The sequence below is a fragment of the Morone saxatilis genome, unplaced genomic scaffold, assembly GCF_004916995.1.
Source record: "Morone saxatilis isolate NCDOM2014 unplaced genomic scaffold, NCSU_SB_2.0 Contig20, whole genome shotgun sequence".
In the NCBI taxonomy this organism is placed as follows: domain Eukaryota; kingdom Metazoa; phylum Chordata; class Actinopteri; family Moronidae; genus Morone; species Morone saxatilis.
The window spans coordinates 14543500-14561741 of NW_023339763.1; the positions used below are offsets into that span (position 1 = coordinate 14543500).

General features: G+C 40.5%; 1 protein-coding gene across 4 annotated transcripts in view; it reads left to right on the forward strand.

Moving 5' to 3' along the window:
- The window catches only part of LOC118331151 (ryanodine receptor 1-like), a 49458-nt gene that overhangs the window by 14084 nt on the left and 17132 nt on the right, over positions 1-18242 (forward strand). For 2 of the 4 annotated variants that reach the window (XM_035665930.1, XM_035665932.1), the window contains exons 31-81: positions 69-198; positions 353-513; positions 623-785; positions 870-956; positions 1072-1298; positions 1399-1837; positions 1914-2489; positions 2583-2783; positions 2925-3036; positions 3143-3286; positions 3468-3741; positions 3828-3942; positions 4107-4239; positions 4335-4429; positions 4522-4657; positions 4767-4953; positions 5070-5181; positions 5289-5409; positions 5632-5801; positions 5899-6119; positions 6207-6297; positions 6401-6541; positions 6630-6793; positions 6877-6955; positions 7159-7248; positions 7335-7475; positions 7553-7630; positions 7725-7800; positions 7905-8028; positions 8403-8518; positions 8638-8705; positions 8798-8919; positions 9057-9106; positions 9294-9354; positions 9458-9584; positions 9685-9796; positions 9900-9981; positions 10074-10204; positions 10287-10607; positions 10694-10934; positions 11089-11176; positions 11269-11361; positions 11855-11869; positions 14596-14766; positions 14910-14969; positions 15081-15215; positions 15945-16057; positions 16159-16255; positions 16342-16451; positions 16592-16643; positions 16741-16815. In XM_035665930.1, the coding sequence (XP_035521823.1) occupies positions 69-198; positions 353-513; positions 623-785; positions 870-956; positions 1072-1298; positions 1399-1837; positions 1914-2489; positions 2583-2783; positions 2925-3036; positions 3143-3286; positions 3468-3741; positions 3828-3942; positions 4107-4239; positions 4335-4429; positions 4522-4657; positions 4767-4953; positions 5070-5181; positions 5289-5409; positions 5632-5801; positions 5899-6119; positions 6207-6297; positions 6401-6541; positions 6630-6793; positions 6877-6955; positions 7159-7248; positions 7335-7475; positions 7553-7630; positions 7725-7800; positions 7905-8028; positions 8403-8518; positions 8638-8705; positions 8798-8919; positions 9057-9106; positions 9294-9354; positions 9458-9584; positions 9685-9796; positions 9900-9981; positions 10074-10204; positions 10287-10607; positions 10694-10934; positions 11089-11176; positions 11269-11361; positions 11855-11869; positions 14596-14766; positions 14910-14969; positions 15081-15215; positions 15945-16057; positions 16159-16255; positions 16342-16451; positions 16592-16643; positions 16741-16815 (7228 nt within the window). The remainder of the gene's footprint in view (positions 1-68; positions 199-352; positions 514-622; positions 786-869; positions 957-1071; positions 1299-1398; positions 1838-1913; positions 2490-2582; positions 2784-2924; positions 3037-3142; positions 3287-3467; positions 3742-3827; positions 3943-4106; positions 4240-4334; positions 4430-4521; positions 4658-4766; positions 4954-5069; positions 5182-5288; positions 5410-5631; positions 5802-5898; positions 6120-6206; positions 6298-6400; positions 6542-6629; positions 6794-6876; positions 6956-7158; positions 7249-7334; positions 7476-7552; positions 7631-7724; positions 7801-7904; positions 8029-8402; positions 8519-8637; positions 8706-8797; positions 8920-9056; positions 9107-9293; positions 9355-9457; positions 9585-9684; positions 9797-9899; positions 9982-10073; positions 10205-10286; positions 10608-10693; positions 10935-11088; positions 11177-11268; positions 11362-11854; positions 11870-14595; positions 14767-14909; positions 14970-15080; positions 15216-15944; positions 16058-16158; positions 16256-16341; positions 16452-16591; positions 16644-16740; positions 16816-18242) is intronic. The other 2 variants (XM_035665931.1, XM_035665933.1) reach the window with 1 other exon arrangement.

The following is an 18242-nucleotide window of genomic DNA, read 5'->3' on the forward strand; positions in this document are numbered from 1 at the left end:
ACAGCAGGGATACTGTGTTTACATTTTCATATATAGTAATGTATAGTAATTGCTGCTGTTATTTACAGATTCCTTTTCAAGGCTAAGAAGGCTGCATTAATATCTCCACCCCCTGTTGTTCCCACCATGCCCCGCTTGATGGAAGATGTGGTGCCAGATGACAGGGATGATGTCGATATCATCCTTAACACCACCACAGTATGACTATTAATTCATGCACAATTTGCTCAGTTGTGCTTATATTGTTAATTGTAGATACAATAACAGTATTTTATTACATTTTTTTATATTGAACATGTTGAGTCATCTTCACTTGAAACTATACTAATGTTTATTTCCCACTTCTTACCAGTACTATTATTCTGTTCGAGTGTTTGCGGGGCAGGAGCCCGGATGCGTGTGGGTGGGCTGGATCACACCTGACTATCACCAGTATGACCATCATTTTGACATGAACAAAGTGAGAAATGTAACAGTCACTGTAGGTGATGATAAAGGCAACATTCATGACAGGTATGTTACTCTTGTCAAATTTATTTATATCAAAATTTGATTTGACTCTTGTAGACAGAGAACAACAGTCATTCAATAAATTGTTTTTTCTTTGTTCTGTCTTCTTCAGTATAAAACGCAGTAACTGCTACATGGTATGGGGAGGGGAGTTCAGCAGCTCCCAGCAGACCCGAGTCAGTCAAGAGGATTTTGTGATCGGTTGTCTTATTGATTTGGACACAGGACTCATGACTTTCACTGCTAATGGAAAAGAGATCAACACATTTTACCAGGTCAGATAAGCTTCAATCTGTTGTTTATACAGTTCCTTATAAATTCATTATATAATGCAATCATATTTTGTCCCCTTCATGCAGGTGGAGCCCAACACAAAACTGTTCCCAGCTGTCTTTGTCCTTCCTTCCAGTCAGAATATGATTCAGTTTGAACTAGGCAAGCTCAAGGTGAATCACTCGGTCTACACTGGTCCTCAAAATCGAGACTAAAATTACACATGACTAACTTTGTTATGTAACTGTTTTGTCCAATACATAATTTGTCTTCTTCTTGTCTTGCTAGAACATTATGCCAATCTCAACCGCCATGTTCCGGAGTGAACGCAAGAACCCTGTCCCCCAGTGCCCTCCTAGACTTGATGTCCAGATGTTAACCCCAGTCATCTGGAGCCGCATGCCAAACCACTTCCTGGCTCCAGAGACAGGCCGTATTAGTGAGAGACTAGGCTGGGTGGTGCAGTGTCAGGAGCCACTTACAATGATGGCTCTCCATATCCCAGAGGAGAACAGGTCCGAGCCTCATCACTATGCATTTATCTGTTGTGTTGTTAGAAGTTACAATATTGTGTTGCTTTTTTCCCTGCAAAATCAACCCCTTTGCATCCTCTAGGTGCATTGACATCCTGGAGCTGTCTGAACGTATGGACCTGCTGAAGTTCCACTATCATACTCTGAAGCTGTATGGTTCAGTGTGCGCTTTGGGAAACAACCGTGTGGCTCACGCTCTGTGCAGCCATGTGGATGAATCCCAGCTCTTCTACGCCATAGAGAACACCTACCTACCTGGACCAATGAGGAGCGGCTTCTATGACCTGCTTATCAGCATGCACCTAGAGTCTGCCAAGAGGAACCGGCTGGGAACCAACAAGGAATTCATAGTTCCAATGACGGACGAAACACGCAGCATCACTCTGTACATTGAAAGATCTCATGCTTTACCCGGGGTTGGCCTCACCACATGTCTGCGTCCCAAACTCCATTTCTCCTCCGTTGGGTTTGTGGGAACAGATCCAGACATCTACACGCTGAGTCCAGTCATCCCCTTACAGGTGAGGTTAAACAGGTTTTAGGCATTTTAGGGAACTCTTGAGTCACTAATAACCATAAGTTTGCTTGTATTTTCAGGTGCTAAAGACCAAAGCCCTGAACATGCTAACTGAGGCTGTGCAAGATGGAGGTCAAGCCATGAGAGACCCTGTGGGAGGCAGTGTTGAGTTTCATTTTGTCCCAATCCTGAAGCTCATCAGTACCCTCCTCATTATGGGTGTGTTTGATGATGAAGATGTCACACACATTCTGAAGATGCTCGAGCCCACCGTCTTCAGTGGCAAGAAAGCAGAGGAGCCCACTGAGGAGATTGCCAAGTTGAAGGATGAGAATGAACAAAAAGCACCCCCAAATGCAGGACCATTGAAGGAAGAAGAGCAGGAAGTTGGGGGGGAAGAAGAAGAGGAATATGAGGACGACGGCTTGGGTGAAGAAGAGGAGGAGGAAGAGGAAGAAATAGAGGAAGAATTGGAGAGCACAGAAGCCGTAATGCCACATGAAGAAACGGTGAAGGAGACAGAGCAAGTAAATGGTGAGAAAGGAGCGGAGGAAACAGAGAAGGAGAAACTTGTGGAAACAGGTGGCGAAAATAAAGAAGATAATCTTGAGCAAGGACTTTTCCAGATGAAGCTACCAGAGTCTGTCAAATTGCAGGTATGGCTGATCTGGAATATACAAAGAAATCTATTATTTCCATTGATACTGTTAGTGTAGTATCAGTGATTCACTTTGCTTTTGTCCTTTTAGATGTGTACTCTGCTGCAATATTTCTGTGACTGTGAGCTACGTCACAGAGTGGAGGCCATCACTGCCTTTTCAGACCAGTTTGTCAGCCAGATACAGTCCAACCAAAGGCAGCGCTACAATGAACTTATGATGGCCTTCACCATGAGTGCAGCCGAGACTGCCCGCAAGACCCGTGAATTTCGCTCCCCCCCACAGGAGCAGGTGCACCAAGACAAATGCATGCAAAGAGCACATTTATTGATTGTTTAATTGTATTAAGAATTGTTAAGTTAAAAATAATCTCCATTCTAAAATACACAAACGCTGTTTGAAATTAAAATTAACATACTTGCTGTTGTGTAGGTCAACATGCTCATGAACTTCAAGAACTGCGCTGAGGATGAAGAATGCCCTGTTCCTGATGAAGTCCGTGAATCTATGCTACATTTTCACAACGCTCTGCTAGTACACTGTGGTAAGTCTTCAACAACAGTATTAAGTCTTGTGAAATCAGCATTTAGAATTAGCAGTGCGGATTGCAGCTTTTAGTAGAAGTTACAGTATTGTGTTCAAAACCTCAGGTGTTCATATTGAAGAAGAAGAAGAAGAGGAAGAAGTGGATAATTCTGTTCGTGGACGACTGCTCCGTTTGTTGGAAAAGGTGAAAAAATTCCGTGAGAGGAAGGTAGAGGTCGAGCCTGAGCCACAGGAAGATAAAAAACCAAGTGAGCCTCTCATCTTTTGCATGTTATGTAGAATTTACAATTTCAGGTTAGCTAATTGTGTTTTTGCCACCCCATATATACCCCCACTCCATACATATCACCAACCCTTATAATTAGTTTGTTACAGTACATAGCATCTTTTGTATTACTATTGCTTAACTCTTTGTACTTTATTTACCAGGCACATTGCAGGAGCTGATTTCCCACACTATGATACACTGGGCCCAGGAGTCATTTATCCAGAACCCTGAGCTAGTGCGTATGATGTTCAGCCTCCTTCACAGGCAGTACGATGGGCTGGGTGAGCTCATGCGCGCCCTTCCCAAGGCCTACACCATCAATGCAGTGTCAATTCACGACACCATGGACCTGCTGGAGTGCTTGGGCCAGATCCGCTCTTTGCTTATTGTCCAGATGGGTCCGGAAGAGGAGAGGCTCATGATTCAAAGCATCGGGTTGCTATATTGATTGATTCTTAATTCCTTAAAGTGAATTCTTTTATAATTGCATATAAGTCAACTTTTCTTTTTGTCTTCCTCAGGAACATCATGAGTAACAAAGTTTTCTACCAGCACCCAAACTTGATGCGAGCTCTGGGCATGCATGAAACTGTCATGGAGGTCATGGTTAATGTACTGGGTGGTGGGGACTCAAAGGTATGTTTTTTGTTCTACTCAACTGTATTATAAGTGTGCTTAATGTACAGTTAGACCTTACCACCAGGTAATAGAAAATAATAAAATAAATAATAAAAGTAAGCAATAAGACCAACATTATATGTTACTGAACTTTACTTTTCTAACATGCTTTCTTCCAACAGGAGATCAGATTCCCTCGAGTGGTGACAAACTGTTGCCGTTTTCTCTGCTATTTCTGTCGCATCAGTCGTCAGAATCAGCGCTCTATGTTTGACCACCTCAGCTACCTTCTCCAGAACAGTGGCATCGGCCTTGGTGATTGTCTTTGTTGAGTTCCACTATTATTCTTGATTATTTGTTCTTAATGTGTGAACTGTGCTAAAGCTGGAATATTCTCTGCTGTTCTTTAGGAATGCGGGGCTCCACCCCCTTGGATGTGGCTGCAGCCTCTTGTATTGACAACAATGAGCTGGCATTGGCTCTCCAAGAGCAGGACCTAGAAATGGTAAAATGAAGTCAATATGCACAAAGAGGCATTGTGCAACATTCTTCTCATTTCGCTTCTTTACTCATCTGAGTACACTGATATCTTTCCAGGTGGTGAAGTATTTAGCTGGATGTGGACTTCAGAGCTGTCCAATGCTACTGGCTAAAGGCTACCCTGACATTGGCTGGAATCCTTGTGGTGGAGAAAAATACCTTGACTTTCTTCGCTTTGCAGTATTTGTCAATGGTCTGATTGTTAATTTGATACACAATGCAATTTTTTATTCTAATGGCCCTATTGTTTCCCTTTTTCTCCCTTATTAATAACAATTAATGTTTTTCTTTCCTTCCTGTAGGAGAGAGCGTAGAAGAGAATGCCAACGTAGTGGTACGTCTCCTCATTCGCAGGCCTGAGTGCTTTGGTCCAGCCCTAAGAGGGGAGGGAGGTAATGGTCTGCTGGCTGCAATAGAGGAGGCCATCAAAATATCAGAGGACCCTGCAAGGGATGGCCCCAGTGTAAAGAAAGATAGGCGCTTTCCTATGTAAGAGCTCTCAGCTTTGGTTCGAAAGCCATTTGATGGTATTTAGGCGCCAAAGAATGTATTATCTCCTCTTGCTGTACAAGAAAGATTGAGAGCCACTGTCTTTTTTCTGGTAGGTTTGGAGGAGAAGAGCAGCATGAGGAGAACAGGGTGCACCTGGGAAACGCCATTATGTCTTTCTACTCTGCCCTAATTGACTTGCTGGGACGTTGTGCTCCAGAGATGCACGTAAGCTGTTTAGTAGCTACCATACTGGACTAAGAAAGAAAGTTACACGAATAAGAAATCTTGTTGAAAATGTTCTTTATAGAAAAACTGAGCTTTTGTCTCTACAGTTGATCCAGGCTGGTAAGGGTGAGGCTCTGAGGATCAGGGCCATCCTGAGGTCTCTGGTCCCTATTGAGGATCTGGTGGGAGTCATAAGCCTTCCTCTTCAGATACCTTCCTTTGGAAAAGGTAAAGACTTGGGAGAACATACAGAAGTTATGAAGTTAGGTGGCTTTAATCAGTGTTTATCCATTTAATCAACACACAGAGTATGATGTTAGTACATGTAATGTGAACATAAATTATATACAGCTGAATGCTAAAAGCTCCCTTTGTCATCCGATCACTTCTGTCCAACTTTGCATTTTGTTAATAATTTTTTCAAAAATGTTTTCTTTATGACATGCTTAGACAACAGCATCATAGAACCAAAGATGTCAGCTAGTTTTGTGCCGGATCACAAGGCTCCCATGGTTCTGTTCCTGGACAGAGTGTATGGTATTGACAACCAGGATTTCCTACTCCACGTGCTGGAGGTGGGCTTTCTGCCCGACATGAGGGCTGCTGCCTCATTGGACACGGTGAGCCTCAAACAGTTTGCAAACACACAGTTGTATATGGTCGTTGGGGCGAAGTGCAGAGAAGGATTATAACCAAACTGTTGGACCTGATTCACAGGTTGCTTTCAGCACCACAGAGATGGCCCTCGCTTTGAACCGCTACCTGTGTTCTGCTGTGTTGCCACTTATCACCAAGTGTGCCCCACTCTTTGCTGGCAGTGACCACCGAGCCATAATGATCGACTCTATGTTGCACACAATCTACCGTCTGTCTCGTGGACGAGCCTTCACAAAGGCCCAAAGAGACATCATCGAAGAGTGCCTCATGGCTTTGTGCAAGTGAGTTTAACCTTATGGCAAACTTTTCATGTCATTTAATATTGCCATGTTCACAAGTGACATTAACTTTGGTTATCCTTCTTTCAGACATTTACGTCCATCCATGCTTCAGCACCTGCTGAGGCGGCTGGTGTTTGATGTGCCCATTCTCAATGAGTATGCCAAAATGCCACTGAAGGTATAAGGACCTTAGGATATTTTGAAACTCTTAAAAACAAAACTTCTCGTTCAGTTATCATGTTTTTCTGGTATTCATTTTTTTACTTTTACTTGTTCATTAGCTTTTGACCAATCACTATGAGCGGTGTTGGAAATATTATTGCCTCCCTAATGGTTGGGCCAACTTTGGAGTTGCATCAGAAGAGGAGCTGCATCTGACTCGCAAACTGTTTTGGGGGATCTTTGAATCGCTGGCACACAAGGTGGAGCTCCTTCAATATGAGGTTTCTCTTTATCCGTACTTTAGATGGTTTATGGGCATATTGTAATATTTTGTTATTGTCATTACAGAAATTTGATGCTGAAATTTTCAAAATTTCAATGCCATGCATCTGCGCCATTGCTGGAGCAATACCTCCCGATTATGTAGATGCCAGCTACTCCTCCAAAACCGAGAAAAAGGCATCAGTAGATGCAGAGGGAAACTTTGATCCTAAACCAGTAGAGACCACCAAGTAAGAGGATTTTTGTCATGTTTTTTAAGATATAAGATAAATAATCAAAGCTAAAAACCCTCTGATTCTTCCTCCAACCACAGCACTATCATCCCTGAGAGACTGGATCCCTTTATCAACAAATATGCTGAATATACACACGATAGATGGGCCTTTGAAAAGGTACGACTTTTGTTTTCATCCACACTTAATCGTCTAATACTATTATTCAGCAACATTGCTGGGTTAGTTTGATCAGAACAGGTATTAGGATTTATAATTCCAAATGGATTCAGACTTAGTGCAAGTAAGAAGGAAGCCATAAAATATTTGAAAACCTGAATGACAGCTTTAATATATGTTTTGTATATACATGTATTTTTCAGATCCAGAATAACTGGTCATATGGTGAGGTGCTGGATGAAAATGCAAAAACTCATCCCATGCTTAGGCCTTACAAAACCTTCTCAGAAAAGGTAGGTCTGCACTCACGCTGTGCCTCGACTCTTCCTTTAACTTCATCAGTACCTGCTTCTGATCACTGGGAACTTTCTTCTGGCAGGACAAAGAGATCTACCGTTGGCCAATCAAAGAGTCAGTCAAAGCCATGATTGCATGGGAGTGGAACATAGATAAAGCTAGAGAGGAAGAAGAGTCCGAGAAGAAGAAGGCAGCATCACGAAAAATCTCACAGACCGCCCAGGTATAGATTGGATGAATTGTACTAATACTTATTAGTGTTATCACAGCAGTATCTAATGAGTGCTGTTTTGATTCTAGGCAACGTATGACCCAAGCCATGGCTACAGTCCACAGCCCATTGATATCACACACATGGCTCTTTCAAGAGACCTGCAGGTATGGCACTAAATATTTTAACCTTCTGTGTTATAATCTTAGTATCTGATCAATATTCATATTGATAGATTATTAATTCATCCTCTGTTTACAGTCTATGGCAGAGCAACTGGCAGAAAATTACCATAACACATGGGGACGGAAGAAAAAGTTGGAACTGCAGTCCAAAGGTAAGATAGTTTTTAGTGGAGGGAACCTAGACCTATGAAAAATGAGAGATTTGGCTTTTGCCCATTTTCTTCAAGAGTATTGATTGTGTTTGTGTTTTGTGTAGGAGGTGGAACACATCCTCTGCTGGTGCCCTATGATACTCTGACAGCAAAAGAAAAGGCACGAGATAGAGAGAAGGCTCATGAGCTGCTCAAGTTCCTGCAGCTTAATGGATATGCTGTCACAAGGTAGTAATGCAGAAGAATGGTTTATGTAGAAAATCTAGCAAGGAGCTGTATTTGTTTCAAACTATTATCTATATTAATTATATGGCCCTAGCAGATAGTATCTTCAGATCACCTGCCTATACAAATGACACAAACATGATAACAGCACAGCAGGTTGCATCTATACAAATCAATAGCAATATACATCATAGCAATTAGTTTTAGTTTTAGGTAATACTTTATGTTTCTGTTTATGATAATTGATCCTTTGACTATAAGGGAGCCAGTAATGAAGTTGCATTATTTCCATTCTGAAATTATGTTTTATGATGTGTCACACATACTCATGGTGGAAAGTGTTCAAGTACAAAGATTTAAATTCAGTTTTACTTTAGGGGCCTGAAAGATATGGAGTCTGACATCTCATCCATCGAGAAGAGATTTGCTTATGGTTTCCTGCAGAAGCTGTTGAAATGGATGGAAATTGCCCAGGAGTTCATCGCTCATCTTGGTACTGTGGGACAAGGATGAAGAACAGATACTTTAACATCTAATAGAATTGTGTTGGTGTAATTCAAAGTAGATCTTTGTTGCTAGCGTTATTGTGATACTATCATATTTGTTGTACAGAGGCTGTGGTAAGCAGCGGACGAGTGGAAAAGTCTCCACATGAGCAGGAAATCAAATTTTTTGCCAAGGTGAGATTATTGTGTAAAGCTAGAGTGGTCACAATTCTGAAGACCTAACTTGTTATCATCACTGTACTAAGTGTGAAAACTTTCTCTCTCAGATCTTGATGCCTCTCATCAACCAGTATTTCAAAAACCACTGCCTCTACTTCTTGTCGACACCTGCAAAAGTTCTGGGTAGTGGTGGGCATTCTTCCAATAAGGAGAAGGAGATGATTGCAAGGTGATTTCCTGTCTTATACAGAACACACAGAGACACTATGTTTTGTATTCTTTTTGTATATCACTTTCTACCTTTTATGAGCATTTCCTTTTTCCTGCATTTTCCCTTTCTTCCCTTTCCTTTCCTTTTCATCATAGTATCTTCTGTAAAATGTCCGCTCTGGTGAGACACAGAGTTTCTCTCTTTGGTAAGATGTCAAATTCTTTCTGAATCTTTTCATTCTTTTCTGTGTTTCTCATATGTGGCTGTATTGTATATGATGTATTGTCATCCAGGTTAGAGCAAGTGCAGTTGATCTTGCTTTATATGTATACCAATATTGTGATCTGAATTCAACATAAGACCTCACAGCAGAACTGTATTTTTATGTGCAGGAACTGATGCTTCAGCAATCGTTAACTGTCTCCACATTCTGGCTCGGTCACTGGATGCAAGGTTTAGTATTTTTAATTTTCTCACATGATGTGTGTAATATCGTTAAGATGATTATGTTTCTTGTTTGGTTTTTCATTAAAATCTTTCTTATGTGCTTTATTAGGACAGTAATGAAGTCGGGGCCTGAGATTGTGAAAGCGGGGCTGCGATCATTCTTTGAGAGTGCTGCTGATGATATAGAGAAGATGGTAGAGAACCTCAAACTGGGCAAAGTATCCAAAGGCAATCAGGTAATAGAAGGACACCATATTTGAAATATTGCTATTCCTGACTGCAAACAATCTGTTAAACATTGCACCTTAAATATCCTACTGCCTCTCTTCTTTATAGCAAGTGAAAGGCGTGTCCCAAAACATTAACTACACAACCATCGCCCTGCTCCCAGTGCTTACCTCCCTGTTTGATCACATCGCTCAGCACCAGTTTGGAGATGATGTTATGCGTGAGTACTTTGATATTGGTACTATTTCTGATTTTACGTGGTGTTTATTTATTAATTCATTTATCCTGACACTGCTGTACCTGTCACTGTTATTTGCATACAGTGGATGATCTACAGATGTCATGCTATCGCATCATGTGTAGTATCTACTCCCTGGGGACTGTCAAGAATCCACATGTTGAGAGGTAACTCCATAGCTGCATACATTACAATCTGTAAAGTGAGTTAGAAGTAGATACGTGTGAGCATTTTTTGCACTTGTCCTTTACGTTTACAGGCAGAGGCCAGCTCTTGGAGAGTGTTTGGCTCACCTTGCAGCAGCTATGCCAGTGGCCTACTTAGAGCCCTATCTAAATGAATTCAACGCTTTCTCCGTCTACACCACAAAGACACCCAGGGAGAGAGCCAGTGAGTGCATTACTCTTTTCTCTGATTTGTTTTCTGTCTAAACAAATCTTGTTTTTAACTTTTCACTACTTCTCTTGTGAAGTCTTGGGCCTCCCCAATGAGGTCCAGGAATTATGTCCAGACATTCCAGAGCTGGATGCTCTGCTGAAGGAGATTGGGGACTTGGCCGAGTCAGGGGCTCGCTATACTGAGATGCCTCATGTGATTGAAATCACTTTGCCCATGCTGTGTAATTACCTGCCCCGCTGGTGGGAGAGAGGATTTGAAAACTTTCCAGAGATGGAGTGCCGGCTCTGCACCAGTGTCACATCAGAACACCTCAATCAGTTACTGGGCAGCATCATGAAAATTGTTGTCAACAACTTGGGTATTGATGAGGCCTCTTGGATGAAGAGGTTGGCTGGTGAGTTTTAAATATTAATGTTTCACTGAGTACACCTGAGTCATTTTTTGTAGAGGTGTCATGACACCATTTGTTTTGTCTCTTAGTGTTCTCTCAGCCTATTGTTAGCAGGGCAAAGCCAGAAATGCTGAAGTCCCACTTCATCCCAACAATGGATAAGCTGAAGAAACGCACTTCGAAGGTAGTGGCTGAAGAGGACCATTTGCGGATGGAGGGTAAATCAGAGGGGGATGAAGAAGACGGCACTATACGTGATGAGTTTGCTGTCCTCTGCAGAGACTTGTATGCTCTCTACCCTCTACTTATTCGTTATGTGGACAACAACAGGTACAATAAAGTTACAAACACCAAGATATTACACATCTTGAACCATGAATCCTAACTGGTATTGACAGAATAATTCAACATAATGCACTTATGTGTTCATATATTGTTCATTAGCCAAACCTTTTGTGATTCAAAGTAATATATTCTGCTACAGAGCAAGGTGGCTGACATGCCCAGACCCAGATGCAGAGGAGCTCTTCCGAATGGTTGGGGAGGTCTTTATTTTCTGGTCCAAGTCTCATGTGAGTATGTTCATTTGGCCTTTGAACGCAGCCATTTCTTAGCAGCTCACTCATCCTTTACCATATGTTTCCCGTTTCTCTCTTTATTGTAGAACTTCAAGCGGGAGGAACAGAACTTTGTAGTGATGAATGAGATCAATAACATGTCATTCCTCACCGCTGACAGCAAGAGCAAAATGAGCAAGGTAAGTTAATAAAAGGCAGAGCCAGTGCTGCAGTGACGCTGGTAGTGTCAGATCTCAAATCAGGCATATTGAGCAACAGCTTTATGTCTTTCTTTCTTTGTGCCCTTGTTTTTTTTATCATGATTTTAAGATTTTGTTACTTTACCGACCATTTTCAGCCATTCAAATATAAATAGTAATTATTGAACTCTATAGTTTTGTCTTGGCCTCAGGAAATTCAAAATATTGTATCACTGACTATAATCCATCAAAGCAATCTAAAACAGAAAGGCACTTATCCACCAGGTTAGTGCCTTAGTTTCTGGTAGTTTCTGATTTTGTGTATGTACTATTTTTTTATATTCTTGTTTACTGGGCTTGGTTAAACATAGTGAATACCTTTTGGAGGTTTGATTTTAAATCGCAAATTTGAGAACGATAGCAGCTGTGTTAACATTATTCTCTCTTTGGCTGTCCCTTGTCCTCTTCTTTTTGGTTGCGGCTGGGTTTCCAGGGCGGGGACTCAGAGGTTAGACTTTGTTCCTGCACGACCGCTGTGCTGATCGCATGGCACCTCACTTTGGGGGAGCTTTTCATCAACCTCTCCAGCACACTGGCACATCTGATCCACATACATTCACAACCACACACTTGCACAAGCCTACTTACTCGCTCATGCACACAGACACAGACAAAGAGACATGCGCATTCCATTCATAGAGACAGGACCCAAGACAACTAATTTGGTGCTAGTGACAAATGCTTTTTCTGTACATGCAGCTGTGTCTGCTTAGTCATGAATTCTTTGCAGCCTATCGAGAGGAACACAACTCAGTTGAGAATGTGTCATTGCTATAAATATATAGTTATTTATATTAATAGAATTTGAAAATCCTAGCCAGAAGTTTCTTCAAAGAAGCAACAGATGGAGTTTGGATCCACTTACACCGCTATTAGCATTGCTATACCCCAGGGTACGAGCCTCTGCACTTGTGCACTGACACACAGTCTTAGATTGGATCGCTCCATGTCTTAAATAAAACTGATTTATGCCTACATACTGTAGACTTTAACTAGTGCAAACTTATACATAAGGACAAACTTTAATGCATACGCACTAGAGAGAGACATTCACGTCATTCTCATAAAGGATCACTGGACAAAAGGGAAGGTCCCATCTGTGGGCCATCCCCGGTCCTGCCAGTGTGTGAGGGGGGGAGTCTGGAGGCGCTTGATGAAAGTACTCAGCTGTAGAGTTGGGCTCATGGCACTGGGCTTTACACCAAGCCCAAGGTGGTAGTGAGAGCACAGTGCCATCATCCTGTCACTGAGTTTGCTCTTTTTTGATCATAGTTGAGTTGGAGTCTTCTAGTATGTCTTTTGTTTCTTTTCATTGAAGGATGGTTGATCTGTAGTTTTTGTAATGCAGCTTTTTGCCTCTAGGGGATGATGTTAGTCTTCTCTGTGCTCTTTCTTTTCTCCTCCCTGGAAATATCATTTCACACCATGGTTTCCTTTACACTCCCTAGTATTCACACTAACACAAGACTTGATGCTTAACATCACTGAAGCAGATTTCTTAAAACATTTGTTGGGTTCCATCTTTAGATTTTGTGCTCAAAATGACCATGAACCTAACCAATACATTAATTCACTCTTATTATCTAAAGTATTCCCTTAAATGCTTTGCAGCCTGTTTCCTCTTAACTAGTCTTTCATAACACACTTGCATCTGGCACTGGACTGAAGCAGAAGCTGTACATCTGGCACTGTTTGTTATTTAACTTGAATAGGGGGGCGAAGGGCCTCTGGGGTTCACTTAATTGTACATGTCTGACAATGACACCCCATCAAACACCTTTGATGAAAAGATTGCCATTAGATAGCCTGTAACCAGCCTCTTCTGTTTGTTTTTTCCATTTCAGCCTTAACATATGTGGTTGAATTGTCAGGTTGCAGTCACTTGATGAACAGATGTACCGATAAAATCTAGCCATTATTTCCACAAGGCAAACACTGTAAACAACACCATAATAACTGACTATGGATTTTGTAAAGGTCAGTGGACCATATTAGGTTAATGAGTAGTATCAATATCACTCATCAATACAGTCGCCAAATCCTCAAGTTTGCACAATACTCTTTTGTGTGAGGTGGCTGTTACTGTGTGATGCTGATATCTACACTTCTATGGCTCAAATAGAAATACCATGTGACCTATTCATTGAGCATGCATTTAATAGACTAAACATTCATATGGCAAAATGCATTTATACTGTAAACTGTAAACTCTCATACATGTCAACATACATTCGCACATCTTGGAGGACTCCAGAAAGAGCAGATAACAGAAGGACTTGGAGTTCAGGAGCTGAGCACAGGGACATATCCCATAGATTTGTTTTACAGTAGTTGTGTGATTTTAACAGCCTGCTATTAATCAGTCTAATTTCAAGAGTTTTGTTTCAGTAACTTCGTCTAATATTTTAATCTTTCACCACTTCAGTTGTTCCAAAATGTAATTCTCAATTAGAGAAAAAAACATTTGAGTTTGTTTTAGCTATGTATCCTGTTCAAGGAATGCTGAATGGGTTGTCACTTGAATGAAATCTGTTTTCTGTTGCATGTTTTGTAAATGCAATTTCACTGATCACTTTCTTATCCCATTCCTTTCAGCTTCCCTTTCCAAAAGCCAGCTATATTCCCACTTTGCCCTCACATTGTCACTACACCCTCTACTTACCAGTCTGAGCTCAGAGAAAGAATGTTTTTCATATTTGGGGAATAACAGGAATGTAGACATTTAAATGTAGGCACTTACATTTTATTTACACATAGCTGACAGTAACATGTTTAACAAGAATCCCCTCTAAATGTAGCTGGGTATGGCTACACGGAGAGATCTACTCATTACTAAAAGATAGGGTGATGTTCAGTAGTTAATACAATCACCAAGGTTTGTCATGAATTCTAATTAATTCTGACTGTGTTGACAAACTCATGTTCACACTGATGTGATGTACGGTTGCATACTGTGTAGAATCAGTAGCATATTTACTCTCGTGGTGTTGCAGTCATTTCTAGCATTATAGGAAAAAGTATTTAATTACTAATGAGAGCTTATATCCATGAAAGTGACTGCCTGGCATTGAATCAAGACTGTTGTCATACAAAGCAGTGTTAACTGTGGTGTTATACCTCTGGCATTTTATAAGATACTGTGAATGCTTTTTGGTTTTTTGTCCCTTTTCTCAGAGTGGAGGCTCAGATACCGAACGTACCAAGAAGAAAAGACGGGGAGACCGTTATTCTGTGCAGACTTCACTTATTGTGGCTGCCTTGAAAAAGATGCTCCCTATAGGCCTCAACATGTGCTCTCCCGCCGATCAAGAGCTCATCAACTTGGCAAAGATCCGATACTCTTTGGTATTTTTTTTTCTGACTTTGAATGAACTTGGTTATGGTAAACATCTGTTACCTGATTTGTATTGTATATGTAGTATAGTGACCATTCCATAACTATTCTCTATTCTTAGGAGGACTGATTGATAAAGCTTTTTACTTTACAGAGAGACACTGATGAAGAAGTGAGAGAGTTCCTGCAGAACAACCTTCATCTTCAGGGCAAGGTATAATTCCTGGATTGTTAGTCCAAGAGTGTTGTATTTGCCTCCAAGGAATCAGATTTTAATCTTTCACAATATATCTCAGAAAGCTCTGTAACTTTGTGTTGTGGACAGGTGGACAACCCATCCATGCGCTGGCAGATGGCCCTGTACAAGGAAATGGCAGGGAAGGCTGAAGATGCTGATGCTCCAGTGAAAGTTGTAAAGAGAGTGCAGGAGGTTTCTGCTGTCCTCTACCATCTTGAAGTTGTGAGTGGCCATACTCAACCACACTAACTGTAGTAGACACACACAGTTTCTCCAGCACAGATAATGAGAAAATGATCACTGACAGAGATGGAAATAGCTTTGAAAAATAAGATTGTACTCAACTAATTGTGTACATGTTATTTGAATTAGATTTAAACTTTCTACTATAGTGTGTGAATAATAAATACAAACAATAAACAAAGTGCTTAATATTTTTAACAGTACAGCAATCATTCTTAAATTCCAGAAAATAATGCACAGCAACTTTGAGGTCATAGAAGAACACAATGTGTTAATAATTTCCCTATCGGACTTTCGCCACCAACATAGTACAGAAACAACATTACTAAAAGTAACTAATGATATCCTCATGCAGGCTAACAATGGCAAACACTCTGTCCTGGTCCTTCAACTGTGACTGCACTTTGTAACTTTGTTTTATTTGTAAAAGGTGCTATATAAATGCAATTTGACTTACTATTTAATTTTCTTAAAGAAACCTAAGAAATGAATGTTGTATGAACCAATCCATGTTTTATCAGACAGCAGATAAAAACAGCAACAGCTTAATTTCAGGCTTTGCTGTCTTTTTTTAACTACAATTTACTCCATATTCTGATCATGGGGTTAATATATAATATATAATAATATTTCCCTGCTGTATATAAAAAGTTACCATAGGAAGTCTTTTGGCCACTTTTCCAAGAATGTTTACCTTCTCTGGTATAGACGGAGCACCCATTTAAATCCAAGAAGATGGTGTGGCACAAACTGTTGTCCAAGCAGAGACGCAGGGCCGTGGTCGCTTGCTTTAGAATGACGCCTCTTTACAACATTCCAAGGTAAGAAAACTGTGAGAACTGACATGTTCACAAAATAACCACAACAGATGTTTGAAAATGGAAATACAAGCTGTTTTTTGTTGTATTTTTTTGCACTGCAGGCACAGAGCTTCAAACATGTTCCTTGAGGGATACAAACGCAACTGGCTGCACACAGAAGGATATTCATTTGAAGACAGGATGATAGATGACTTATCTGTGAGTGTCATCTCACATCTGTTTCATCTGGAATTGTTTGTATTTTGTGCACCATTGCTCAATCTTCCTCTCCCTGTGCACTCCAGAAAGCATTGGAGCAAGAGGAAGGAGATGAAGAGGAGGAGAAAGAAACAAAGCCAGATCCCCTCCACCAGCTTATTCTGCATTTCAGTCGTACCGCTCTAACAGAAAAGAGGTTAGATAGTTCCTTGCTGATACAGCGAGACTGAAATGCAGAAATGTAGAACAAACAGATGGTTTTATTTATTTATTTAGATTTTATGCATTTTGTGTAATTCCTTGTTCACCAATTGTTTTCTCTTGTCCCCATTTCAGTAAACTTGATACAGATCACCTTTATATGGCATATGCCGACATTATGGCAAAGGTGAGTGATTGCAGAGGGGTTTGGCTATGAGCTGAAGTTTGATATGTGCATAATAGAAACAAGCTTATTTTTTTATTTCCCCTCTCTATTTATTTAGAGTTGCCATATTGGTGAGGAAGAAGAAGGGGGAGAGGAAATGGTGGAAAATGCTGAGGATGAGATGCCCTTTGAGGTGCGACAGTCAGAACTGGTAATGGGCGGCGAGGGGCTGGGGACCAGGAACACAGTGGAGCGGTAGCTCTCAACGCATTGAGTGACCTCATCATCGGCACATTACTTCACAGCCACATCTCTCTCTCTTTCTTTGTTTTGTCTCATTACCTCTGTCTATCTGTGCTCAGTCTCTTCTGTTTGTATGTTGTGCTTCATTCATTGTGTGTTGCTTGATTTAGAAACTCAAAGTTCCAATCCAGAGTTTTTTTTTTACTGTATGATCAACTTGAGACATAAAAATACACTGAAATTATTTAAACGTACCATTTACTGTTTCAAAAGACCAATAATCGTGTTTACACTTTTTTGTGCCATGAATCTGGATTGGGTCTAATTAGATTAAATTAACTGAATGTTATTTAACATCAATAATAATAATAATGATCAAAATAATATTTATAACAATAAAAATATTTTAAATACTTTTTAAAATAAGATATCAACTTGACTTGATGGACAATGGAAACCATTTTGGATAAAGTTAGGAAAAAATGAGAGTTAAAGGTTTTCCTGTTACATCACATAGCCCACTGCCACACTGCCCATTCATCTTGTTATAGTCTGTATAGCTCATAGAACTGGAGTGGACTGGCAGGGCTTTCTATACTATAAGGTTTACTTTGAAAGGCAATGCCAGCTGCCACTGTGCACTCCTTTACTACATTCCTTGTGTCAAGTTCACATAATGTAGTCATCGATACACCCAGTGCTGACTTCACTGTTCAAGTCAACTGAATGTGAACAATTAAAGTTAAAGATTTTTGAGATTTTTGTTTGTTTGACTATAAACTTTTTTTCTTCTTTGTCAACATGTAGTGTCGATTTAAACTACTAAAAGATATTTATGAACAAAAATGCTTTCAAAATGTGTGGGCTTATATTAAACTGGGGAGTTAGACATGCTACAAGACTGTACAAAAAGCCTGGCGATGAAATTGGATGTGTTGTTAAAGGCCATTCAAATTCTATGTCTGTGAATTTGATCTAACACAAACTCATTGACTAGAGATGTCATTCCTCCCAGTTTATATAGCTGTCCTATTTGTCTTTCTCGCTGTCTCTTTCCTCATTGTTCCATGTAATCCTTCTCACCCTCATAACACCAGTCTTAATTAACTGAATGCTACTGATCAATGTTCCCTTCCCCCACTCACATAGCATACTGACGGACTACAGTGAAAGCCAGTATAGAACATGCAATGTTAAAAGCTATATATTCATACACATAGTCATAGTTTTAAAAGTCAGTTCACACACATCATATAGTGCATAGTTCATAATCAGCATTCATTACATAGTCAGGGACTGCAGCGTAAGCTTGAGGTCCAACTGCACGACACATAGTGGGTAGAGCATGGCCAGGCATACGTGGGTGGGAGGGAGGGG